Source organism: Oncorhynchus mykiss, chromosome 16, assembly GCF_057628025.1.
Source record: "Oncorhynchus mykiss isolate SJ-2025 chromosome 16, ASM5762802v1, whole genome shotgun sequence".
NCBI classification, from domain to species: Eukaryota; Metazoa; Chordata; class Actinopteri; order Salmoniformes; family Salmonidae; genus Oncorhynchus; species Oncorhynchus mykiss.
Genome location: NC_143037.1, coordinates 15,271,698 through 15,291,060, shown reverse-complemented (window position 1 = coordinate 15,291,060; position 19,363 = coordinate 15,271,698). Strand labels below are relative to the sequence as shown.

At 42.0% G+C, this 19,363-nt stretch overlaps 1 protein-coding gene across 2 annotated transcripts; it reads left to right on the top strand.

Moving 5' to 3' along the window:
* The first annotated feature begins 2,790 nt into the window (after nucleotides 1–2,790).
* On the top strand, nucleotides 2,791–17,709 carry LOC110491442 (V-set and transmembrane domain-containing protein 4). Of its 2 annotated transcripts, none has more exons than XM_021564903.3 (9): nucleotides 2,791–3,168; nucleotides 4,258–4,662; nucleotides 14,243–14,296; nucleotides 14,475–14,582; nucleotides 14,764–14,797; nucleotides 14,951–15,072; nucleotides 15,783–15,847; nucleotides 16,084–16,199; nucleotides 16,518–17,709. In XM_021564903.3, exons 1-9 carry the CDS (start codon nucleotides 3,117–3,119, stop codon nucleotides 16,600–16,602), a joined length of 1,041 nt encoding a protein of 346 aa, XP_021420578.1. In that variant the 5' UTR covers nucleotides 2,791–3,116; the 3' UTR covers nucleotides 16,603–17,709. The 2 variants fall into 2 exon arrangements, with proteins under 2 accessions (XP_021420578.1, XP_090058158.1); XM_090202032.1 differs by having other exon boundaries at nucleotides 2,899–3,168; nucleotides 16,439–17,709.
* The last annotated feature ends 1,654 nt before the right edge of the window (nucleotides 17,710–19,363 follow it).

Below are 19,363 nucleotides of genomic sequence, written 5' to 3'. Positions count from 1 at the left end.
ATGCTTGCTATTTCAGCTAAACCTACTTCTGTTCTGATGACACAAATAGAGACAAATGTTCTTATTGGGAAACACTATCAATATACATCCCACAAGGTGGCAGTATTTCTTACCATTAATAGCACCATAACAAGGCAGCTTGCCTAAACTGCAACTCCACAACTCACTTCCCTGAGCTCCAATTCCTCCCACACATATCTCACATCTGAGTGCAAGAAGGATCTTGTTAACATGCCTGTTTACTTTACTTTCCTTGCAACCACGTCAGTCTTAACTGCCTTCTGTTGAAAAGACATAGACTTTGACTGAAAGGAACTCTTGACTGATGAGAGTCTGAAGTCACTGTAGGATTTATACCCCCCCCCCCCCTCCCCGCAATGGTTTCAGTCTCTCAGTGAAGAGAGAGAGAGAGAGAGAGAGAGAGAGAGAGAGTGTAATTCTACGCAAACGTCAGATGCACTTAGGATTATCCTCAACAGACGTTCTTGAGCAGTGAAAATACAGTAACTCCCCCATGCCACGCCCCCCTAGTAGCCTAGTGGTTAGAGCGTTGGACTAGTAATCGAAAGGTTGCCAGATCAAATCCCCGAGCTGACAAGGTAAAAAATCTGTCATTCTGCCCCTGAACAAGGCAGTTAACCCACTGTTCCTAGGCCGTCATTGACTTACCTAGAAAAATTAAATTAAAAATTGCTCTATATAAGTGTCTTCTTGGACGCTTGTCAAGTCATTCTGGGGATGCGGAATAGCTCAGGATTTTCTATACAACTCACAATTGAGATGATTTCATCTCCAGCCTTGAGCATGGATAGAATATACATATTTTAATTTAAAGACTTTTGAGAAAGTTACCGGACATCCATCTACAGTTGAAGTCGGAAGTTTACATACACTTAGGTTGGAGTCATTAAAAAAAATCAACCACTCCACAAATTTCTTGTTAACAAACTATAGTTTTGGCAAGTCAGTTAGGACATCTACTTTGTGCCTGACACAAGTCATTTTTCCAACAATTGTTTACAGACAGATTATTTCACTCATAATTCACTGTATCACAATTCCAGTGGGTCAGAAGTTGACATACACTAAATTGACTGTGCCTTTAAACAGCTTGGACAAATCCAGAAAATGATGTCATGGCTGTAGAAGCTTCTGATAGGCTAATTGACATCATTTGAGTCAATTGGAGGTGTACCTGTGGATGTATTTCAAGGCCTACGTACAAACTCAGTGCCTCTTTGCTTGACATCATGGGAAAATCAAAATAAATCAGCCATATCCTCAGAAAATAATTTGTAGATCTACACAAGTCTGGGTCATCCTTGAGAGCAATTTCCAAAGGTACCACGTTCATCTGTACAAACAATAGTACCCAAGTATAAACACCATGGGACCACGCAGCAGTCATACCGCTCAGGAAGGAGACACGTTCTGTCTCCTACAGATAAACGTACTTTATTTCGAAAAGTGCAAATCAATCCCAGAACAACAGCAAAGGACCTTGTGAAGATGCTGGAGGAAACAGGTACAAAAATATCTATATCCACAGTAAAAACGAGTCCTATATTGACATAAACTGAGAGTCCGCTCAGCAAGGAAGAAGCCACTGCTCCAAAACTGCCATAAAAAAGCCAGACTACGGTTTGCAACTGCACATGGGGACAAAGATCATACTTTTTGGAGAAATGTCCTCTTGGTCTGATGAAACAAAAATAGAACTGTTTGGCCATAATGACCATTGTTACGTTTGGAGGAAAAAGGGGGAGGCTTGTAAGCCGAAGAACACCATCCCAACCGTGAAGCACAGGGGTGGCAGCATCATGTTGTGGGGGTGCTTTGCTTCAGGAGGGACTGGTGCACTTCACAAAATAGATGGCTTCATGAGGAAGGACAATTATGTGGATATATTGAAGCAACATCTCAAGACATCAGTCAGGAATTTACAGCTTGGTCGCAAATGGGTCTTCCAACTGGACAATGGCCCCAAGCATACTTCCAAAGTTGTGGCAAAATGGCTTAAGGACAACAAAGTCAAGGTATTGGAGTGGCCATCACAAAGCCCTGACCTCAAGCCTATAGAAAATGTGTGGGCAGAACTGAAAAGCGTGTGCGAGCAAAGAGGCCTACAAACCTGACTCAGTTACACCAGCTCTGTCAGGAGGAATGGGCCAAAATTCACCCAACTTATTGTGGGAAGCTTGTGGAAGGAACATTTGACCCAACTTAAACAATTTAAAGGCAATGCTACCAAATACTATGAGTGTATGTAAACTTCTGTCCCACTGAGAATGTGATGAAAGAAATAAAAGCTGAAAGAAATAATTATCTCTACTATTATTCTGACATTTCACATTCTTAAAATATAGTGGTGCTCCTAACTGACCTAAGACAGGGAATATTTACTATGATTAAAAGTCAGGAATTGTGAAAAACTGACTTTAAATGCATTTGGCAAAGGTGTATGTAAACTTTCGACTTCAACTGTCAGTCTCGCTAGCTCTAAGACAAATGGATCCATGAATGCAGTCACGTTTTATTTCAAGAAGAGTGAATGTCTCAACGTTTGTTCTAAACTCTAGTGTGTCTATAAAGAGAGGAAACCGAGTTGCTCTCACAAACTCCTGTACAAACATTGTCTGTGGGCTCCAGTTACACAGTCGGAGACTGTGTGTGTGTGTGTGTGTGTGTGTGTGTGTGTGTGTGTGATTGTGTGTGTGTGTGTGTGTGTGTGTGTGTGTGTGTGTGTGTGTGTGTGTGTGTGTGTGTGTGTGTGTGTGTGTGTGTGTGTGTGTGTGTGTGATAAAAATCTAGCCAAAAGTGTCTGTTTTCTCTGCTGTAGTCCACAGCTGGAAGTCTGATCGAGTCTGCGTCAAAGCTATAGCACAACCTTCCTTCCTCCTACACAGGAAATTGCATTTCCCACTTTCTGCCAAGCAGAGGAGTGAGGTGGGTGGGGTTGTGAGCCTGGGGGGAGGAGGGTGGTTCTAAGCAGAAACAGAGCGAGACCCATTTCGTATTACATACGAATACAGAAAAAAGAAAAGGGAATCCTGAGCTGAGGCTCTTTACTTCGGGAGACATTTAACTGTTTTTTATGGAGACTGCTGGTCTGGAAAATGAAGATCTCTTCTGTGGTCATAGTTCTCCTGACTAAAGCGTTCATTGGAGGTAAGCAACTTTTCTATTTAGTTAACTTGGTTAAAATGGAAAATAGTGTTTTTAGGTCATGCTATGAAATTTGGCAATACCTTGAAGAGTTATGTGTTGATGGAGAGAGAGAGAGAGAGAGAATGTCATAATAAAAGATTGGGAAAACTTTTATGAAATGAGTAAGTGTTAGAAAACACATTCCACATGACATGCATTTGAATCAGTAAATAATGGGTTTTCCCTCATCTTTGTTAAAAACAAAATTTACTCTGGTTTGTGTGACTTTTTCATAAGATGCAGCTTAATACTTTAGCTAAATAAATATATCTAGCAAATTATAGATTTTATCTAGAGATGAATAGTTCCCTTCTTAGTGGCTTGATGGCTTTGTGTGTCATAGAAATATACTTACTGCAAATGGAAAGTTATGAAATTACTTGAAAAACCAGATGTTGCTTTTGTCATGAAACAGGCCATAAAGTCTGGTCCTTAATATTTCTTCCACTTAAAATGGACATATGCTGGCACTTGAGCCAAACACCACTTTCAGATGTCTCATCCACAAACATTAACACAGTAGGAAAGAGATAATTGGGAACACCTTCCTAATATTGAGTTGCACCACCTTTTGCCTTCAGAACAGCTTCAATTCGTCGGGGCATGAACTCTACAAGGTGTCGAAAGCGTTCCACAGGGATGCTGGACCATGTTGACTCCAATTCTTCCCACAGTTGTGTCAAGTTGGCTGGATGTCCCTTGGGTGGTGGACCGTTCTTGATACACACGGGAAACTGTTGAGTGTGACAAACCGAGCTCAAACTGGTGTGCCTGGATCCAACTACTATATCCCATTCAAAGGCTCTGAATGGCACACATACGCAATCCATGTCTCAGTTGTCTCAAGGCTTAAACATCCTTCTTTAACCTATCACATCCCCTTGATCTACACTAATTGAAGTGGAATTGAAGGTGACATCAATAAGGGATCATAGCTTTCACTTGGATTCACCTGGTCAGTCTATGTCATGGAAAGAGCCAGTGTTCCTTAATTTTTGTCTACTCAGTGTTTATTTACTGTACATACCCTTTGTGTACTATATATTTCAGAAGTGTGCCAGGCCATCAACATCACTGTCACCCCCTCCCCGTTTACGGTGGCCCAGGAGGGCGAGAACGTCACCCTGACCTGCCAGGTGTCCCAGAGACGTCGCTCCAGCAGCCTGCCCGTAGTCAAATGGACATTCCTGCCGGAACGTTCTTCAAGCGACAAAGAGTTCCTCATCGCCAGGGTCAACATGAGAAAGGCCAGGTTCTATGGGGACTATACCAAGAGCTTCCCCTGGCCTAAGTTGAAGCTGACAGTGGTCAAGCAGGGGAAGATTTTCGACCTGCTCATTATGAACATCTCAGTGGAGGACCGCGGACTCTACATATGCCGGGTGCAGGAGTTCAAGAAGCACCAGAACCGATGGAAGGCATCAACAAACTGTACGGCCGCCACCGAGCTTAGAGGTAACTATGGCTTTAGGTGTAGCACTGTCTGTGGTGCAGTAGAATAGAAATTATGCAGTTGGTGGTAGTAGTAGCAGTAGCAGCAGTAGCAGTAGCAGTAGCAGTAGCAGTAGCAGTGGTAGTAGTAGTAGTACAGTGGTATGAGTAGTAATAGTAGCAGTAATAGTAGTAGTAGTAGTAGTACAGTGGTATTAGTAGTAATAGTAGCAGTAATAGTAGTAGTAGTAGTAGTACAGTGGTATAAGTAGTAATAGTAGCAGTAATAGTAGTAGTAGTAGTAGTACAGTGGTATTAGTAGTAGCAGTAGTAGCAGTGGTGGTAGCAGTAGTATAAGTACATTTACATTGATATTTAATTATTTAGCAGACGCTCTTATCCAGAGCGACTTACAGTTAGTGCATTCATCTTAAGATAGCTAGGTGGGACAACCACATATCTCAGGCATAGTAAGTACATTTTTCCTCAATAAAGTAGCTATCAGCAAAGTCAGTGCAAGTAGTAGCAGTAGTATTAGTAGTAGTAGAAGTAGTAGTGTAGTACAGTGGAAATATTAGTAGTAGCAGTAGTAGTAGTAGTAGTAGTAGTAGTAGTAGTAGCAGTAGTACTATCAGTAGTAGCAGTAGCAGGAGTAATAGCAATAGCAGTAGCAGTTGTAGTAGTTGCAGCAGTAGTAGCAGTTTTAAGACGGGTGACGTTTTACGTATTCCTAACCGATTGTTTTTTTTGTTTGTTTCTTTGCGATGTTTGTAACTTAGTTTTCAACTTATTTTGCACATAATGTTGCTGCTACAGTCTCTTATGACCGAAAATAACTTCTGCACATCAGAACTGCGATTACTCACCATGGACTGGCAGAATCCCTTTTTTCCCCTTCATTTGCGTGAAGAGAAGGTCGGAGAAAAAGGGGCCAGAGGGCGGGCTGCCTTCTGAGAATTTGTAGGCGATCGAATAAACCCCCACTTCCTTCCATTCTGCTAGCAAACGTGCAATCTTTGGAAAATAAAATCGATGACCTGCGCGGAAGATTAAACTACTAACGGGACATTCAAAACTGCAATGTCTTATGCTTCACAGACTCGAAGCTGAACGACGACATTATCAACATACAGCTGTCTGGTTATACGCTTTATCGGCAGGATAGAACAGCCGTTGCCCCTTGGTAAGGCAAGGGGCAACGGACTATGTATTTTTGTAAATAACAGCTAGTGCACGATATCTAAGGAAGTCTCAAGGTTTTGCTCGAGAGTATCTCATGATAAGCTGTAGACCACAATATCTACCAAGATAATTTTCATCTGTGTTTTTCGTAGCTGTCTACATACCAGCACAGACTGATGCTGGCACTAAGACTGCACTCATAAGCAAACAGGAAAACACTCACCCAGAGGCGATGCTCCTAGTAGCCGGGGACTTTAATGCAGGGAAACTTAAATCCATCTTACCAAATTTCTATCAGCATGTTAAATGTGCAACCAGAGGGAAAAAACTCTGGACCACCTTTACTCCACACACAGAGACGCATACAAAACTCTCCCTCACCCTCCATTTGGCAAAACTGGCCATAATTCTATCCTCCTGATTCCTGCTACCAAGCAAAAATTAAAGCATTAAGCACCAGTGACTCGATCAATAAAAAAAAGTGGTCAGATGAAGCAGATGCTAAGCTACAGGACTGTTTTGGTAGCACAGGAGTACACCACATCAGTCATTGGCTTCATCAATAAGTGCATCGATGACATCATCCCCACAGTGACTGTACGTACATACTCCAACCAGAAGCCATGGATTACAGGCAACATCCGCACTGAGCTAAAGGCTAGAGCTTCCGCTTTCAAGGAGCGTTTCACTGACATTTTCAACCTCGCCTTGTCCGAGTCTGTAATACCAACATGTTTCAAGCAGACCACCATACCCACCTGTAGCACTCACATCTGTAGCCATGAAATGCTTTGAAAGGCTGGTCATGGCTCACATCAACATCATTATCCCAGAAACCCTAGACCCACTCCAATTTGCATACCACCCTAACATGTCCACATCTGATGTAATCTCTATTGCACTCCACACTGCCCTTTCTCACCTGGACAAAAGGAACACCTATGTGAGAATGCTATTCATTGACTACAGCTCAGCGTTCAACACCATAATGCCCTCAAAGCTCATCATTAAGCTAAGGACCCTGGGACTAAACACCTCCCTCTGCAGCTGGATCAGTGATAGGCCTGATCACCGACAATGACGAGACAGCCTATAGGGAGGATGTCAGAGACCTGGCCATGTGGTGCCAGGACAACAACCTCTCCCTCAACGTGATGGACTACAGGAAAAAGAGGACCGAGCATGCCCCCATTCTCATGGACAGGGCTGTAGTGGAGCAGGTTGAGAGCAGTTTGACTGCAAGGCACTACAGAGGGTAGTGCGTACAGCCCAGTGCATCACTGGGGCCAAGCTTCCTGCCATCCAGGACCTCTATACCAGGCAGTGTCAGAGGAAGGCCCTAAAAATTGCCAAAGACTCCAGCCACCCTAGTCAGAGACTGCTCTCTCTGCTACCACACGGCAAGCGGTACCGGAGTGCCACGTCTAGGTCCAAGAGGCTTCTAAACAGCTTCTACCCCCAAGCCATAAGACTCCTGAACAATTAATCAAATGGCTACCCAGACTATTTGCATTGCCCCCTCCCCCCCACCCATATTTTACACCGCTGCTACTCTCTGTTGTTATTATCTATGCATAGTCACTTTAATAACTCTTTCTACATGTACATATTACCTCAACTAACCGGTACCCCCACATATTGACTCTGTACCGGTACCCCTCTGTATATAGTCTTTCTATTGTTATTTTACTGCTGCTCTTTAATTACTTGTTACTTTTATTTCTTATTCTTATTCGTGTTGATTTTTGTATTTTTTTAACTGCATTGTTGCTTAGGGCTCGTAAGTAAGAATTTCACTGTAAGGTTGTATTCGGCACATGTGACTAATACAATTTGACTTGATTTGATTAGTAGTAGTAGTAGTAGTACAGTGGTATTATTAGTAGTAGTAGTAGCAACAGTACAAGTAGTAGTAGTATTAGTAACAGTAGTACAGTGTTGTTATTAGAAGTAGTAGTAGTAGTAGTAGTAGTACAGTGGTATTATTATTATTAGTAGTAGCAACAGTACAAGTAGTAGTAGTATTAGTAATAGTAGTACAGTGTTGTTATTAGAAGTAGTAGTAGTAGTAGCATCAGTAGTAGCAATAGCAGTAGCAGTAGTAGCAGTAGTAGTAGTATCAGTAGTAGCAATAGCAGTAGCAGTAGCAGTAGCAGTAGTAGTAGTAGCAGTAGTAGTAGTATCAGTAGTAGCAATAGCAGTAGCAGTATCAGTAGCAGTAGTAGTAGTAGTAGCAGTAGCAGAAGTAGTAGTTGCAGTAGTAGCAATAGCAGTAGTACTGTAGTAGTAGTAGCAGTAGTAGTGTAGTAGTAGTAGTAGTAGTAGTAGCAGCAGTAGAAGTGTAGTAGTAGTATCAGTATCAGTAGCAGTAGTAGTGTAGTAGTAGCAGTAATATCAGTAGCAGCAGTAGTAATGTAGTAGCAGTATCAGTAGCAGAGGTAGTAGTAGCAGTAGCAGCAGAAGTAGTAGTAGCAGTAGCAGCAGCAGTAGTAGTAGTAGCAGTATTAGTAGTAGCAGTAGTATCAGTAGTAGTAGTAATAGTAGTAGTAGCAGTAGCAGCAGCAGTAGTGTTAGTATGAGTGCTAGTAGTAGTAGTAGTAGTAGCAGTATCAGTAGGAGTGTAGCAGTAGTAGTAGCAGTAGCAGTAGTAGTGTAGTAGTTGTTGTTGTAGTATTAGTAGTATTGGTAATAATAGTAGTAGTAGTAGTAGCAGCAGTAGCAGGAGTAGTAGTATTAGTTGTAGCAGCAGTAGTAGTGTAGTAGTAGTAGTAGTAGTAGTAGCAGTAGCAGTAGTAGTGTAGTAATAGTAGTATAGGTAGTAATAGTAGCAGTAGTGGTAGTGGTAGTAGTATTGGTAGTAGCAGCAGTAGTGGGGTAGTAGTAGCAGTAGCAGTAGCAGTAGTAGTGTAGTAGTAGTAGTAATAGTAGCAGGAGTAGTAGTATTGGTAGTAGGAGCAGCAGTAGCAGTAGTAGTGTAGTACAGTGGAAACATTAGTACAGTGCTAATGATAGCTGGAACCAGAACTGGCTGACCTAGTTTCGTGTTTCATTGATCATGAGAAGGAAGAGATTGTGTCATGTGTAAAGGTCATGTTTTCATTGTGGTAAGGAGTTCCATGGTTTTGAACAAGCTTGAAAAGAAGTGATACTTCATAGCGATGCTTCATGAGAGAGTATCTTGTCTTCTCTAAAGCTGATGTCAGCCCTTCTGATCTGCCAGTTCGATGCACAACATTCTGTGAAAGAATCTATGCAATATACACTGTAGCACAGCAGATGTAGCACAGCATATGTAGCACAGCAGATGTAGCAAAGCAGATGTAGCACAGCAGATGTAGCACAGCAGATGTAGCACAGCAGATGTAGCACAGCAGATGTAGCACAGCAGATGTAGCACAGCAGATGTAGCACAGCAGATGTAGCACAGCAGATGTAGCAAAGCAGATGTAGCACAGCAGATGTAGCACAGCAGATGTAGCACAGCAGATGTAGCAAAGCAGATGTAGCACAGCATATGTAGCACAGCAGATGTAGCAAAGCAGATATAGGAAAGCAGATGTATTACAGCAGATGTAGCACAGCAGATATAGGAAAGCAGATGTATTACAGCAGATATAGCACAGCAGATGTAGCACAGCAGATGTAGCAAAGCAGATGTAGCACAGCAGATGTAGCACAGCAGATGTAGCACAGCAGATGTAGCAAAGCAGATGTAGCACAGCAGATGTAGCACAGCAGATGTAGCACAGCAGATGTAGCACAGCAGATGTAGCAAAGCAGATGTAGCACAGCAGATGTAGCACAGCAGATGTAGCACAGCAGATGTAGCAAAGCAGATGTAGCACAGCATATGTAGCACAGCAGATGTAGCACAGCAGATGTAGCAAAGCAGATGTAGCACAGCAGATGTAGCACAGCATATGTAGCACAGCAGATGTAGCACAGCAGATGTAGCACAGCAGATGTAGCACAGCAGATGTAGCACAGCATATGTAGCACAGCAGATGTAGCACAGCAGATGTAGCAAAGCAGATATAGGAAAGCAGATGTATTACAGCAGATGTAGCACAGCAGATATAGGAAAGCAGATGTATTACAGCAGATATAGCACAGCAGATGTAGCACAGCAGATATAGGAAAGCAGATGTATTACAGCAGATATAGCACAGCAGATGTAGCACAGCAGATATAGGAAAGCAGATGTATTACAGCAGATATAGCACAGCAGATGTAGCACAGCAGATGTAGGAAAGCAGATGTATTACAGCAGATGTAGCACAGCAGATATAGGAAAGCAGATGTATTACAGCAGATATAGCACAGCAGATGTAGCACAGCAGATGTAGGAAAGCAGATGTATTACAGCAGATGTAGCACAGCAGATGTATTACAGCAGATGTAGGAAAGCAGATGTATTACAGCAGATGTAGCACAGCAGATGCAGAAAAGTAGATATAACAAAGCAGATGTAGTAAAGTAGATATAACAAAGCAGATGTAGCAAAGCATATGTAGCACAGCAGATGTAGTAAAGTAGATATAACAAAGCAGATGTAGCACAGCAGATGTAGGAAAGCAGATGTATTACAGCAGATGTAGGAAAGCAGATGTATTACAGCAGATGTAGCACAGCAGATGCAGAAAAGTAGATATAACAAAGCAGATGTAGTAAAGTAGATATAACAAAGCAGATGTAGCAAAGCATATGTAGCACAGCAGATGTAGTAAAGTAGATATAACAAAGCAGATGTAGTAAAGTAGATGTAGTAAAGTAGATATAACAAAGCAGATGTAGTAAAGTAGATATAACAAAGCAGATGTAGTAAAGTAGATATAACAAAGCAGATGTAGCAAAGCATATGTAGCACAGCAGATGTAGTAAAGTAGATATAACAAAGCAGATGTAGTAAAGTAGATATAACAAAGCAGATGTAGCAAAGCAGATGTAGCAAAGCAGATGTAGTAAAGTAGATATAACAAAGCAGATGCAGTAAAGTAGATATAACAAAGCAGATGTAGCAAAGCAGATGTAGCACAGCAGATATAGTAAAGTAGATATAACAAAGCAGATGTAGCAAAGTAGATGTAGCAAATCAGATGTAGTAGATGTAGCAAAGCAGATGCAGCTAAGCAGATGCATCCTTTCTTCCTAAGCTATTGTTTTGAGTAAATTGAAACAGAAGCAGATGTAGCAAAGCAGATGTAGTAAAGTAGATATAACAAAGCAGATGCAGTAAAGTAGATATAACAAAGCAGATGTAGCAAAGCAGATGTAGCACAGCAGATATAGTAAAGTAGATATAACAAAGCAGATGTAGCACAGCAGATATAGTAAAGTAGATATAACAAAGCAGATGTAGCAAAGTAGATGTAGTAGATGAAAGTAGATGTAGCAAAGCAGATGCAGCTAAGCAGATGCATCCTTTCTTCCTAAGCTATTGTTTTGAGTAAATTGAAACTTAACCCGTTTTTTCCATGAAATCATTTGTGCCGGCTGTGGCATTTGACTGTCCTGTCTGAGCCCAGGCAGACAGACTGGCGGAACAGCCGAGGTAAGGGAACACTGGCACCATCACCACCAAACACATTTTGACTTTGGCTATAGCCAGGATTTTCCCTGCGTATTATACACACATACAATTGTGGCTAGAAGTTAGTGAACTCAACAGTGAGAGAACAAGAGATAGTTGTAGTATGAGACTGCCCAACGTTGGTTGCCTAGACAACTGCATAGTAATGTGTAAACACACTCATTTTGCATTTACAGACGCTCTTATTGAGAGAGACTTACAGGAGCAATTGGGGTTATGTGCCTTGCTCAAGGGCACGTCAATAGATTGTTTCACTCCACAGCTAGTTTGAAATGTCGCCAACGGTGCTATCGAATTAGATCCTTTCCTATAGCTCATTTGGCTCATGTTAGAGCTGGGAATTTCCAGGGACCACAAAACGTAGGTGCCGATACAATATGTATTGTGATTCTCCCGATTCTCCCTATTCTACATGTGTTGCAATTTGATAATGTGATTTTATTGCGATTTCATGTCAGAGGTCGGAGGCAGAGCAGTTACCATACCAGGCAGTGATGCAACCCGTCAGGATGCTCTCGATGGTGCAGCTGTAAAACGTTTTGAGGATGCCAAATATTTTCAGTCTCGAGAGGGGGAATAGCTTTTGTCATGCCCTCTTCACGACAAAATCTTGGTGTGCTTGGACCATAATAGTTTGTTGGTGATGTGGACACCAAGGAACTTGAAGCTCTCAACCTGCTCCAATACAGCCCCGTTGATGAAAATGGGGGTGAGCTCTGTCCTCCTTTTCCTGTAGTCCGCGATCATCTCCTTTGTCTTGATCACTTTGAGGGAGAGGTTGTTGTCCTTGCACCACACAGTCAGGTCTCTGACCTCCTCCCTTTAGGCTGTCTCGTTGTTGTCGTGATCAGGCCTACCACTGTTGTGTCATCAGCTATACTTAATGAAGGTGTTGGAGTCGTGCCTGGCCGTGCAGTCATGAGTGAACAGGGAGTACAGGAGGGGACTGAGCACGCACCCTTGAGGGGCCCCCGTGTTGAGGATCAGCGTGGTGGATGTGTTGTTACCTACCCTTACCACCTCGGGGCGGCCCGTCAGGATGTCCAGGATCAAGTTGCAGAGGGAGGTGTTTAGCCCAGGGTCCTTAGCTTACTGATGAGCTTTGAGGGCACTATTATGCTGAACGCTGAGTTGTAGTCAATGAATCGCATTCTCACACAGGTGTTCCTTTTGTGCAGGTGTGAAAGGGCAGTGTGGAGTGCAATAGAGATTGCATCATCTGTCTATCTGTTGGTGCGGTATGCAAATTGGAGTGGGTCTAGGGTGTCTGGGATAATGGTGTTGATGTGAGCCATGACCAGGGTTTCAAAGCATTTCATGACTACAGAAGTGAGTGCTACGGGTCGATAGTCATTTTGGCAGGTTACCTTAATGTTCTTGGGGACAGGCACCATGGTGGTCTGCTTGAAACATGTTGGTATTACAGACTCAGACAGGGAGAGTTTGAAAATGTCGGTGACGACACTTACCAGTTGGTCAGCGCACGCTCGGGGCCTCACACGGTGAAAGAGGATGATGCAAAGAAGATGGAGAAAAGTGAAGAAAGAGGATGTTAAAGGGAAGGATGTTTTGAAGGTTTTTGTGATGAGGACCTTTGTGTGGATCATCACTGTATACTGGTATTCATTTATTTTCTTTTTTTCTTTACATTGGATGAATACTCTGACGTAGCCCAAAGTGACCCATTGAATTGGTCTATTGATTGCTGAAGACAGTATTTATCCCAGAATGCAAATCTGTCTTAGGGATGCTATTCATTCGATCTGTGTACCGTCACTGTGTGAGGATATAATGAGAGACTTCCTATCAAAAATAAAGGGGGAGCACATATGAATGGAATCAATTGAACAGTGAGAGACATTTCTTTGGCTCCAAGCAGTGCTGCAGATTCAGATGATTCATAGTATTCCAGAATGTGCAGCTGGCCTTTTGGCTCAGTGCATATTCATAATGTCCTATTGAAGTCATACTATATGATTCATGGCAAAGAAGAGTCTTCTGCACCACAATACTGATTTCTGATGGCCACTATCAAGTATATCCGGTACTCATCAATCAGACTTGGGAACCAAGAACACATGATTGAGTGTAACTTCACCTAGATGGGAACAAGCTATAGAATTTACAGTAAAAAAAATATGTGTGGCTAAAAAAGTACATGGCAAACACAACTACAGCAAATACTGAGCCAAGACTCATAGCTCGCTGTCATCTACCTCAGACTAATGTTTCAAAATAGTTGAATGTAGGCCATAATTATGGTCGGCACAGACAAAGCAAGTGCTGCTGGTTTAGCATCAAGGGAAATACTCTAGAGGTAACCCCAGCGTAAGGGTCAGTGCTATCCGGGTTCCTTGGAACATCCCTACTCCAAACCTGACGCTAACCTTAACCATAACCTTAACCATAACCCTTACCTAAACCTAACCTTAACCCTTACCTTGACCATTTTGCATTTCAACTTCAATGTGGGTTCCCAATGATCTTGGATGGCACAGACCCAGTTTAAACCCTAAATGTGCAGCACACCCAGACACCCAGCCAGGCTTCAGCCCAGTAACCCTGGAGATCTGGTGGCTAGCTAAGCTAAGGATGGCTGCTATGTGTGACAGAGGCTGTTGTCAGCTGCTCGCGGTTTAGGGTATTTCAGGACGACTCGGTGGGTGTTAGCTACCACTAGCCAGTGATTCAGGAAGAGGATCCAGAGGAGAGGATAACCTCAATGCTGTCGTCCTACGCCGAGCCACGTACAATTAGATGTATTGCAAATGTATAATCAGGCAGGACGGTTGACACACTGATGATCGTGGACTTTCCCTGGTTTCCTTTCAGTGCATGTCCTACCAGCGACCACGGCCAAGGAGAGTCTGTGGAGCCTGTTTGAAGGTAAGAACGTGACTCTCTGGTTCTCTGCATTGTACTTGACTAAAATAGCGCAACAACAAGAAATAGGTCATAAATGGCAAAGATATTTCTGCATAAGTGACAAACAACTGAGACATGAGTCTTCAGGGTTGTAGGATATTATGACTGTGACTAATCTGGTCGGTTTTGTGTGTTTCAGACGTGTACCTGTGCGCTGTGCTGATCTGCTCTGTGGGACTGGTGTGCATGTGCATGTTCACCGTGGCGGTGACCTGCCAATATGTTCAGAGGAAGAAGAAGTTAAAAGGTGAGTAAACACTCTATCCCTGCTCCTTCCCATCCAACACTGAAAGCCCTCATCTGGGCCATATTACCAGATCATTTAAAGATAATGGACTCTGATATGTAAAGCCAAGGCATGATTTTGATGACACGGCAGAATGTTTTTTTGCCCCTAATGCGCTTATGTTTGTCTCATTGCCTCATAGACAACTACCATTTGGTCAAGAGCCTACAGAACAGGTAAGTTTCATCATTCAAACTCAAGTAACTATGACTTATACTGTACTTTTTAGCCACTATGGTACACACAGACTCTTTTCATGCATGACCGCGATGGCTACTACATTTCCCTGCTCTAATTCTGCTGTAAACATGCCTGTCTGCTGTCTGCAGTTCAGGGGAGACGGTGACCAGTCTAGTCAGTGTGTCTCCTGCTCTGCCCAAAAAGCAGAGGAGGTACAGGAGGAAACGAAGCAAAGCCCAGTCAGAGATACCACCAGAGATACCAGTTAAAGGTAAACAGACAGTCTCTCAACAACATCATACATCTGTATCACATTTTCCCTTACCCAAGCATGTATGTTTACTTAGAAGCCTATCTTCATAAGCACAGTTGGGTATGTGGTCTGGGGCATCAGAGCATAAAGGAGTTCTGAACATTCTGTTTCCTGATGCTAGAGATGTTGTGAATTATCTATGAAACATTGCTTTACTTGCCACTACCTTTTGAGCCCATATATGGATCAACTGTACCGTACATGTGGGCATAGATAAACTGGAAATAGAGCAAAGCAACTTCTATATCAGTCTTTGTGATATCAGGGTGCTACCAGAAATAGTGCAAAGTTTATGGTCAACTAATCAAGTAAGAAAGCGGATTTGAAGAAAGTAACGTCTGTTCTTGATGATCATATTTTTGTTTCCCCTGGAGATGAATAGGCTGATGTTGGGCAGTTTTAAAGTGTTGCATCTGTCTCACAAGGAGTTCATGTCATGTCGTAGTAGTCTGAATGCCAACACACGTCAAACGTTGTATGTCTGTTCAACTCTGCTTTGACGCCTGCGTCCAAATCATCACTAATAAATGACAGGATGGGCACGTAAACATTGCAGACGGGGAACATTTTGGTTCTGGGTTTGGGTTTTAGGGGGGAAATGTTTCTTGTGACACAGACAATGTGTTCGCTATCTGCATAAAGTATGTAAACACTGTATTCTTCCACAGCACCCATAGCAAACAAAATCCCCAAACCCAAACTTTTAAAGGTACAGCCGATGAAAGTGGTCTTGGTAAGTGCTCTGGGGTAACTCCTGGTTCATACATACAATTTAAAAGGCAACAAGGTATTTCAGTAGAGGGCTGTCCAGAAATCTAAAATCTAATCTAAGTTTTACTTCATTTGATTTTTGTGTATATGTGACTGTTAACCCGAGGTAATTTTGTTCAGTATCAAATTATAAAAGACACAACGTGAATAACGAGTATGCTTCTTCACACATTTAATCTTTCTCCTTGTCCCCTGCAGCCAAAGATTGCAGAAGAGAGCCTGACATATGCAGAGTTGGAGCTGGTCAAGCCTCTGCCAGACAACAAAGCCTCGTGCACAAGCACTGTGTACGCCCAAATCCTCTTTGAGGAGAGGCAAGTATGAGAAACACACCACTTTTAGCCGAAGCTCATGTACAAAATGTTATATTTATGATCAGCATTATTGTTTTATATTATATTGAGTTTTATTTTTCTTACAAAGCCAAAATGAGATGAGATACAAACAGGTTTTCTATACTGTGTTGAAATTTTATTTTACAATTGACTTCTTTTTTTGTTTACCTCCCAAAACATCTGCATGATGTCTGTCATCTTCTGCTATGTTATTATAGCAATACTGCAGCTGCAAAGGTTGACATTAAGGCAACAATTAGACGCCCGCCCATTTGTGTTATTTGTGTTATCACGCAGCTCTTTCAACTGGTGCCAAAGTCAACGGGCTCTTGGCGACACACTTGTACCCAGAGCTGTGATCAGCTGTGACAGAGCAGTTTAACTGGCTACAAACGAAAGGCCTTGTTTGGCTTGACTTGTATCACCAGGGTTTTCCTCTCACCTTATGATTACAAAGCACATGATTACTTAAGTTTTTTATTTTATTTTTTACTCCTGGTAAGAACAACACCAATGACCAAATGCCGTTTCTTTATCTCTCAAGATCTGCACAACAGCGGAGATTTTGTCTTCTGTTTTTTTTACTTTTCCGTGAATGTAAGTGTGTGTAAAAATGCTTAGTATGTTTAATGACCCCTTGGATTTAACCATGGAAAACCGAGCAAAACAACAGTATTTTTTTTTCCCCCAGTGAACTTGAAATGCCAGACATCCAGGCACCATAACCATTCCCCATCCACCAGTTCTCTCTCTCATATATGAAGATCTATACATAGACTAATAATCACCAGAGTGCATTGAAACGATTCCATGTAGGAAAAACAAATCCTTCCCACATACATTGACAACAACGAAATCTATCTATATCTATCTACACACATCTATCTACACAATGGTTCAAAGTAACCTTCCTGGGGTGAGAAAAACGTCTTAAAACCTTTTTAAACTGTGAAAATTGAAGTCTCCTCCAAACCACGTTTGACTTAATGGGAGGCCACTGCGTGGACCTCTAACTAGAACCATGTGTGAACGCTGAACTCTGCACTTTCCTCTGCACTTTTCCTTTGCCATTCGTTTCACCCGGAGAGTGCCGTCGCCCGCACTCATCAACATTACTCTCCATTCCAGTTGGAGCACCTCTGTTATTTGTTTTTGTCATTTGAAAATGACGTCGTCGCTGTCTGATGAAAACCTCATAACTACATTTTTGCCAATTTAAATGTTTTTTTCATTTATTGAAAGCAATATGTCCCCTCAATGTACTCTCAACATTTAATGACTATAGGACCAAGAAAATGTATTCAAAATAGCTTCTGAAGTTTCGTAATTGTATGTTCATTAATGGGAAAATATGGTCATTTTTTCATTTACTGAAAAGTTTCTGTTTTGGAGATGAGGGTTCATCAGACAGCGACGATATATGTGTGTGTGTATAATGTATCATATGTGCTGTATAAACATAAAGTGGATGTATATGGTCAGTGGTTAATGGCATGTTTCCTTGTGCTTTCTTTCAAACCTCAGGATATCACTTCAGTGAAAAGTCAATGATTATTCATGACATGTTATAAGGAAACGAGAAATTGAACAAGTAGCAGGTAAAAGAGATGTTGTGGTTTGATCATACCTCCATGTGTGCTTAATTGAGGGAAATGGAGGGTGGGGTAAGGAGTGTCTCCTCTTGTGAAGGAGGAACTGTAATGAGAGAGAGAGAGAGAGAGAGAGAGAGAGAGAGAGAGAGAGAGAGGGACAGAGAGAGAGACAGACAGAGAGAGAGACAGACAGAGAGAGACAGAGAGACAGAGAGAGAGAGAGAGACAGACAGAGACAGAGACAGAGAGAGAGAGAGAGAGAGAGAGAGAGAGAGAGAGAGAGAGAGAGAGAGAGAGAAAGAGAGTAAAGTGTGACAGGCCCAGACAGGTTGACAGAGGGAGCAAACAGAGTGACTTTAAATAGACACAAACAGTCTGCCTCCCCGCCCTGCACACAGATTAAACTACAGAGGCCAGTGAATAATACATGAAAAATCAAAGCATATTTTTCTGTGTGTCACGTAGGGGGTCAGATCTCAAGTCTCCAGACATCACAACGTTTCTGAATTGCAGTGTACAGTAAACATAGTGTAGCTATTGCCTACGTATATCCTGTGTGGTAAGAGAAATAGGTATCGTGACTGTCAAAGTACCAGTCTGACATCTCTGACTCAGACTCAATAAGCTATAGGAAATACATGGTTTAGGCTATTTAACCATGTCATGTCTCACTGAAAATTACCCACTGGCTCTGTTAAACACTCATTGTGTTCAAAGAGTGTTTAGGTCATTGGCTTACACTAAAAGTGTTGGGCCGTAACTAATGAAAACAGTTTGGTAACTGATCCCTCTCTGGTCCCATGCTGATGACATCAGTCCTTAGTGACACACTATGAACGAACCATTACATTTTTACAGAATACAGAAGAGTACTATTTTCATTGAAGATGTTCTTCTGTATCGACAGAGTTGTTTCTTTTTCCACAATCACATCTGTAAGCAATGACACAGTATCCAACTTCTCTCACCACCAAGCCCTTCCATTTTCCTGTACATCATAGCACCATTAGACACATTATACAACTTTTCCAAGTATAATTATTATTGATACTCAGTCAAGTACCTTTGAAGTAGCTCCAGAAACATGTATACAAGGAAGGGCTCTTTAAATGTAATCTTTAGACTGTATGACAGGGTTGTATTGAGTCCGAGGAGAACAAAACCACATCGATTCAGGACTTGAATAAACAGAACGACATGTTTCTGCCCATTCTTGACAGTTTTCCTAAACATGATGTCCAACAAACGCATCCCTTGAATAGGCTACATGGCTAATTTTGCTATCTTTGAAAGGAATTACAATACCAAAATAAAACAGCGCCGCAGTCAAAGACATGCCAAGAAAAGAAATGAGAATTGTACAGAAATCCTCTGTGAGTATCATCAGACAATTAGTCACTTGGGGCCTTAAATATTTAACACATAATGAAAACTCTGTACCTAGTGACCCTACCAAGTTTCAGGTAAGACCCAAGTGCAGACTGTGTTGAAGTAACAATGTTTCTTGCAACAACAAGGGCAGTCAAACGACAGGTCAAGGCAGGCAGGGAT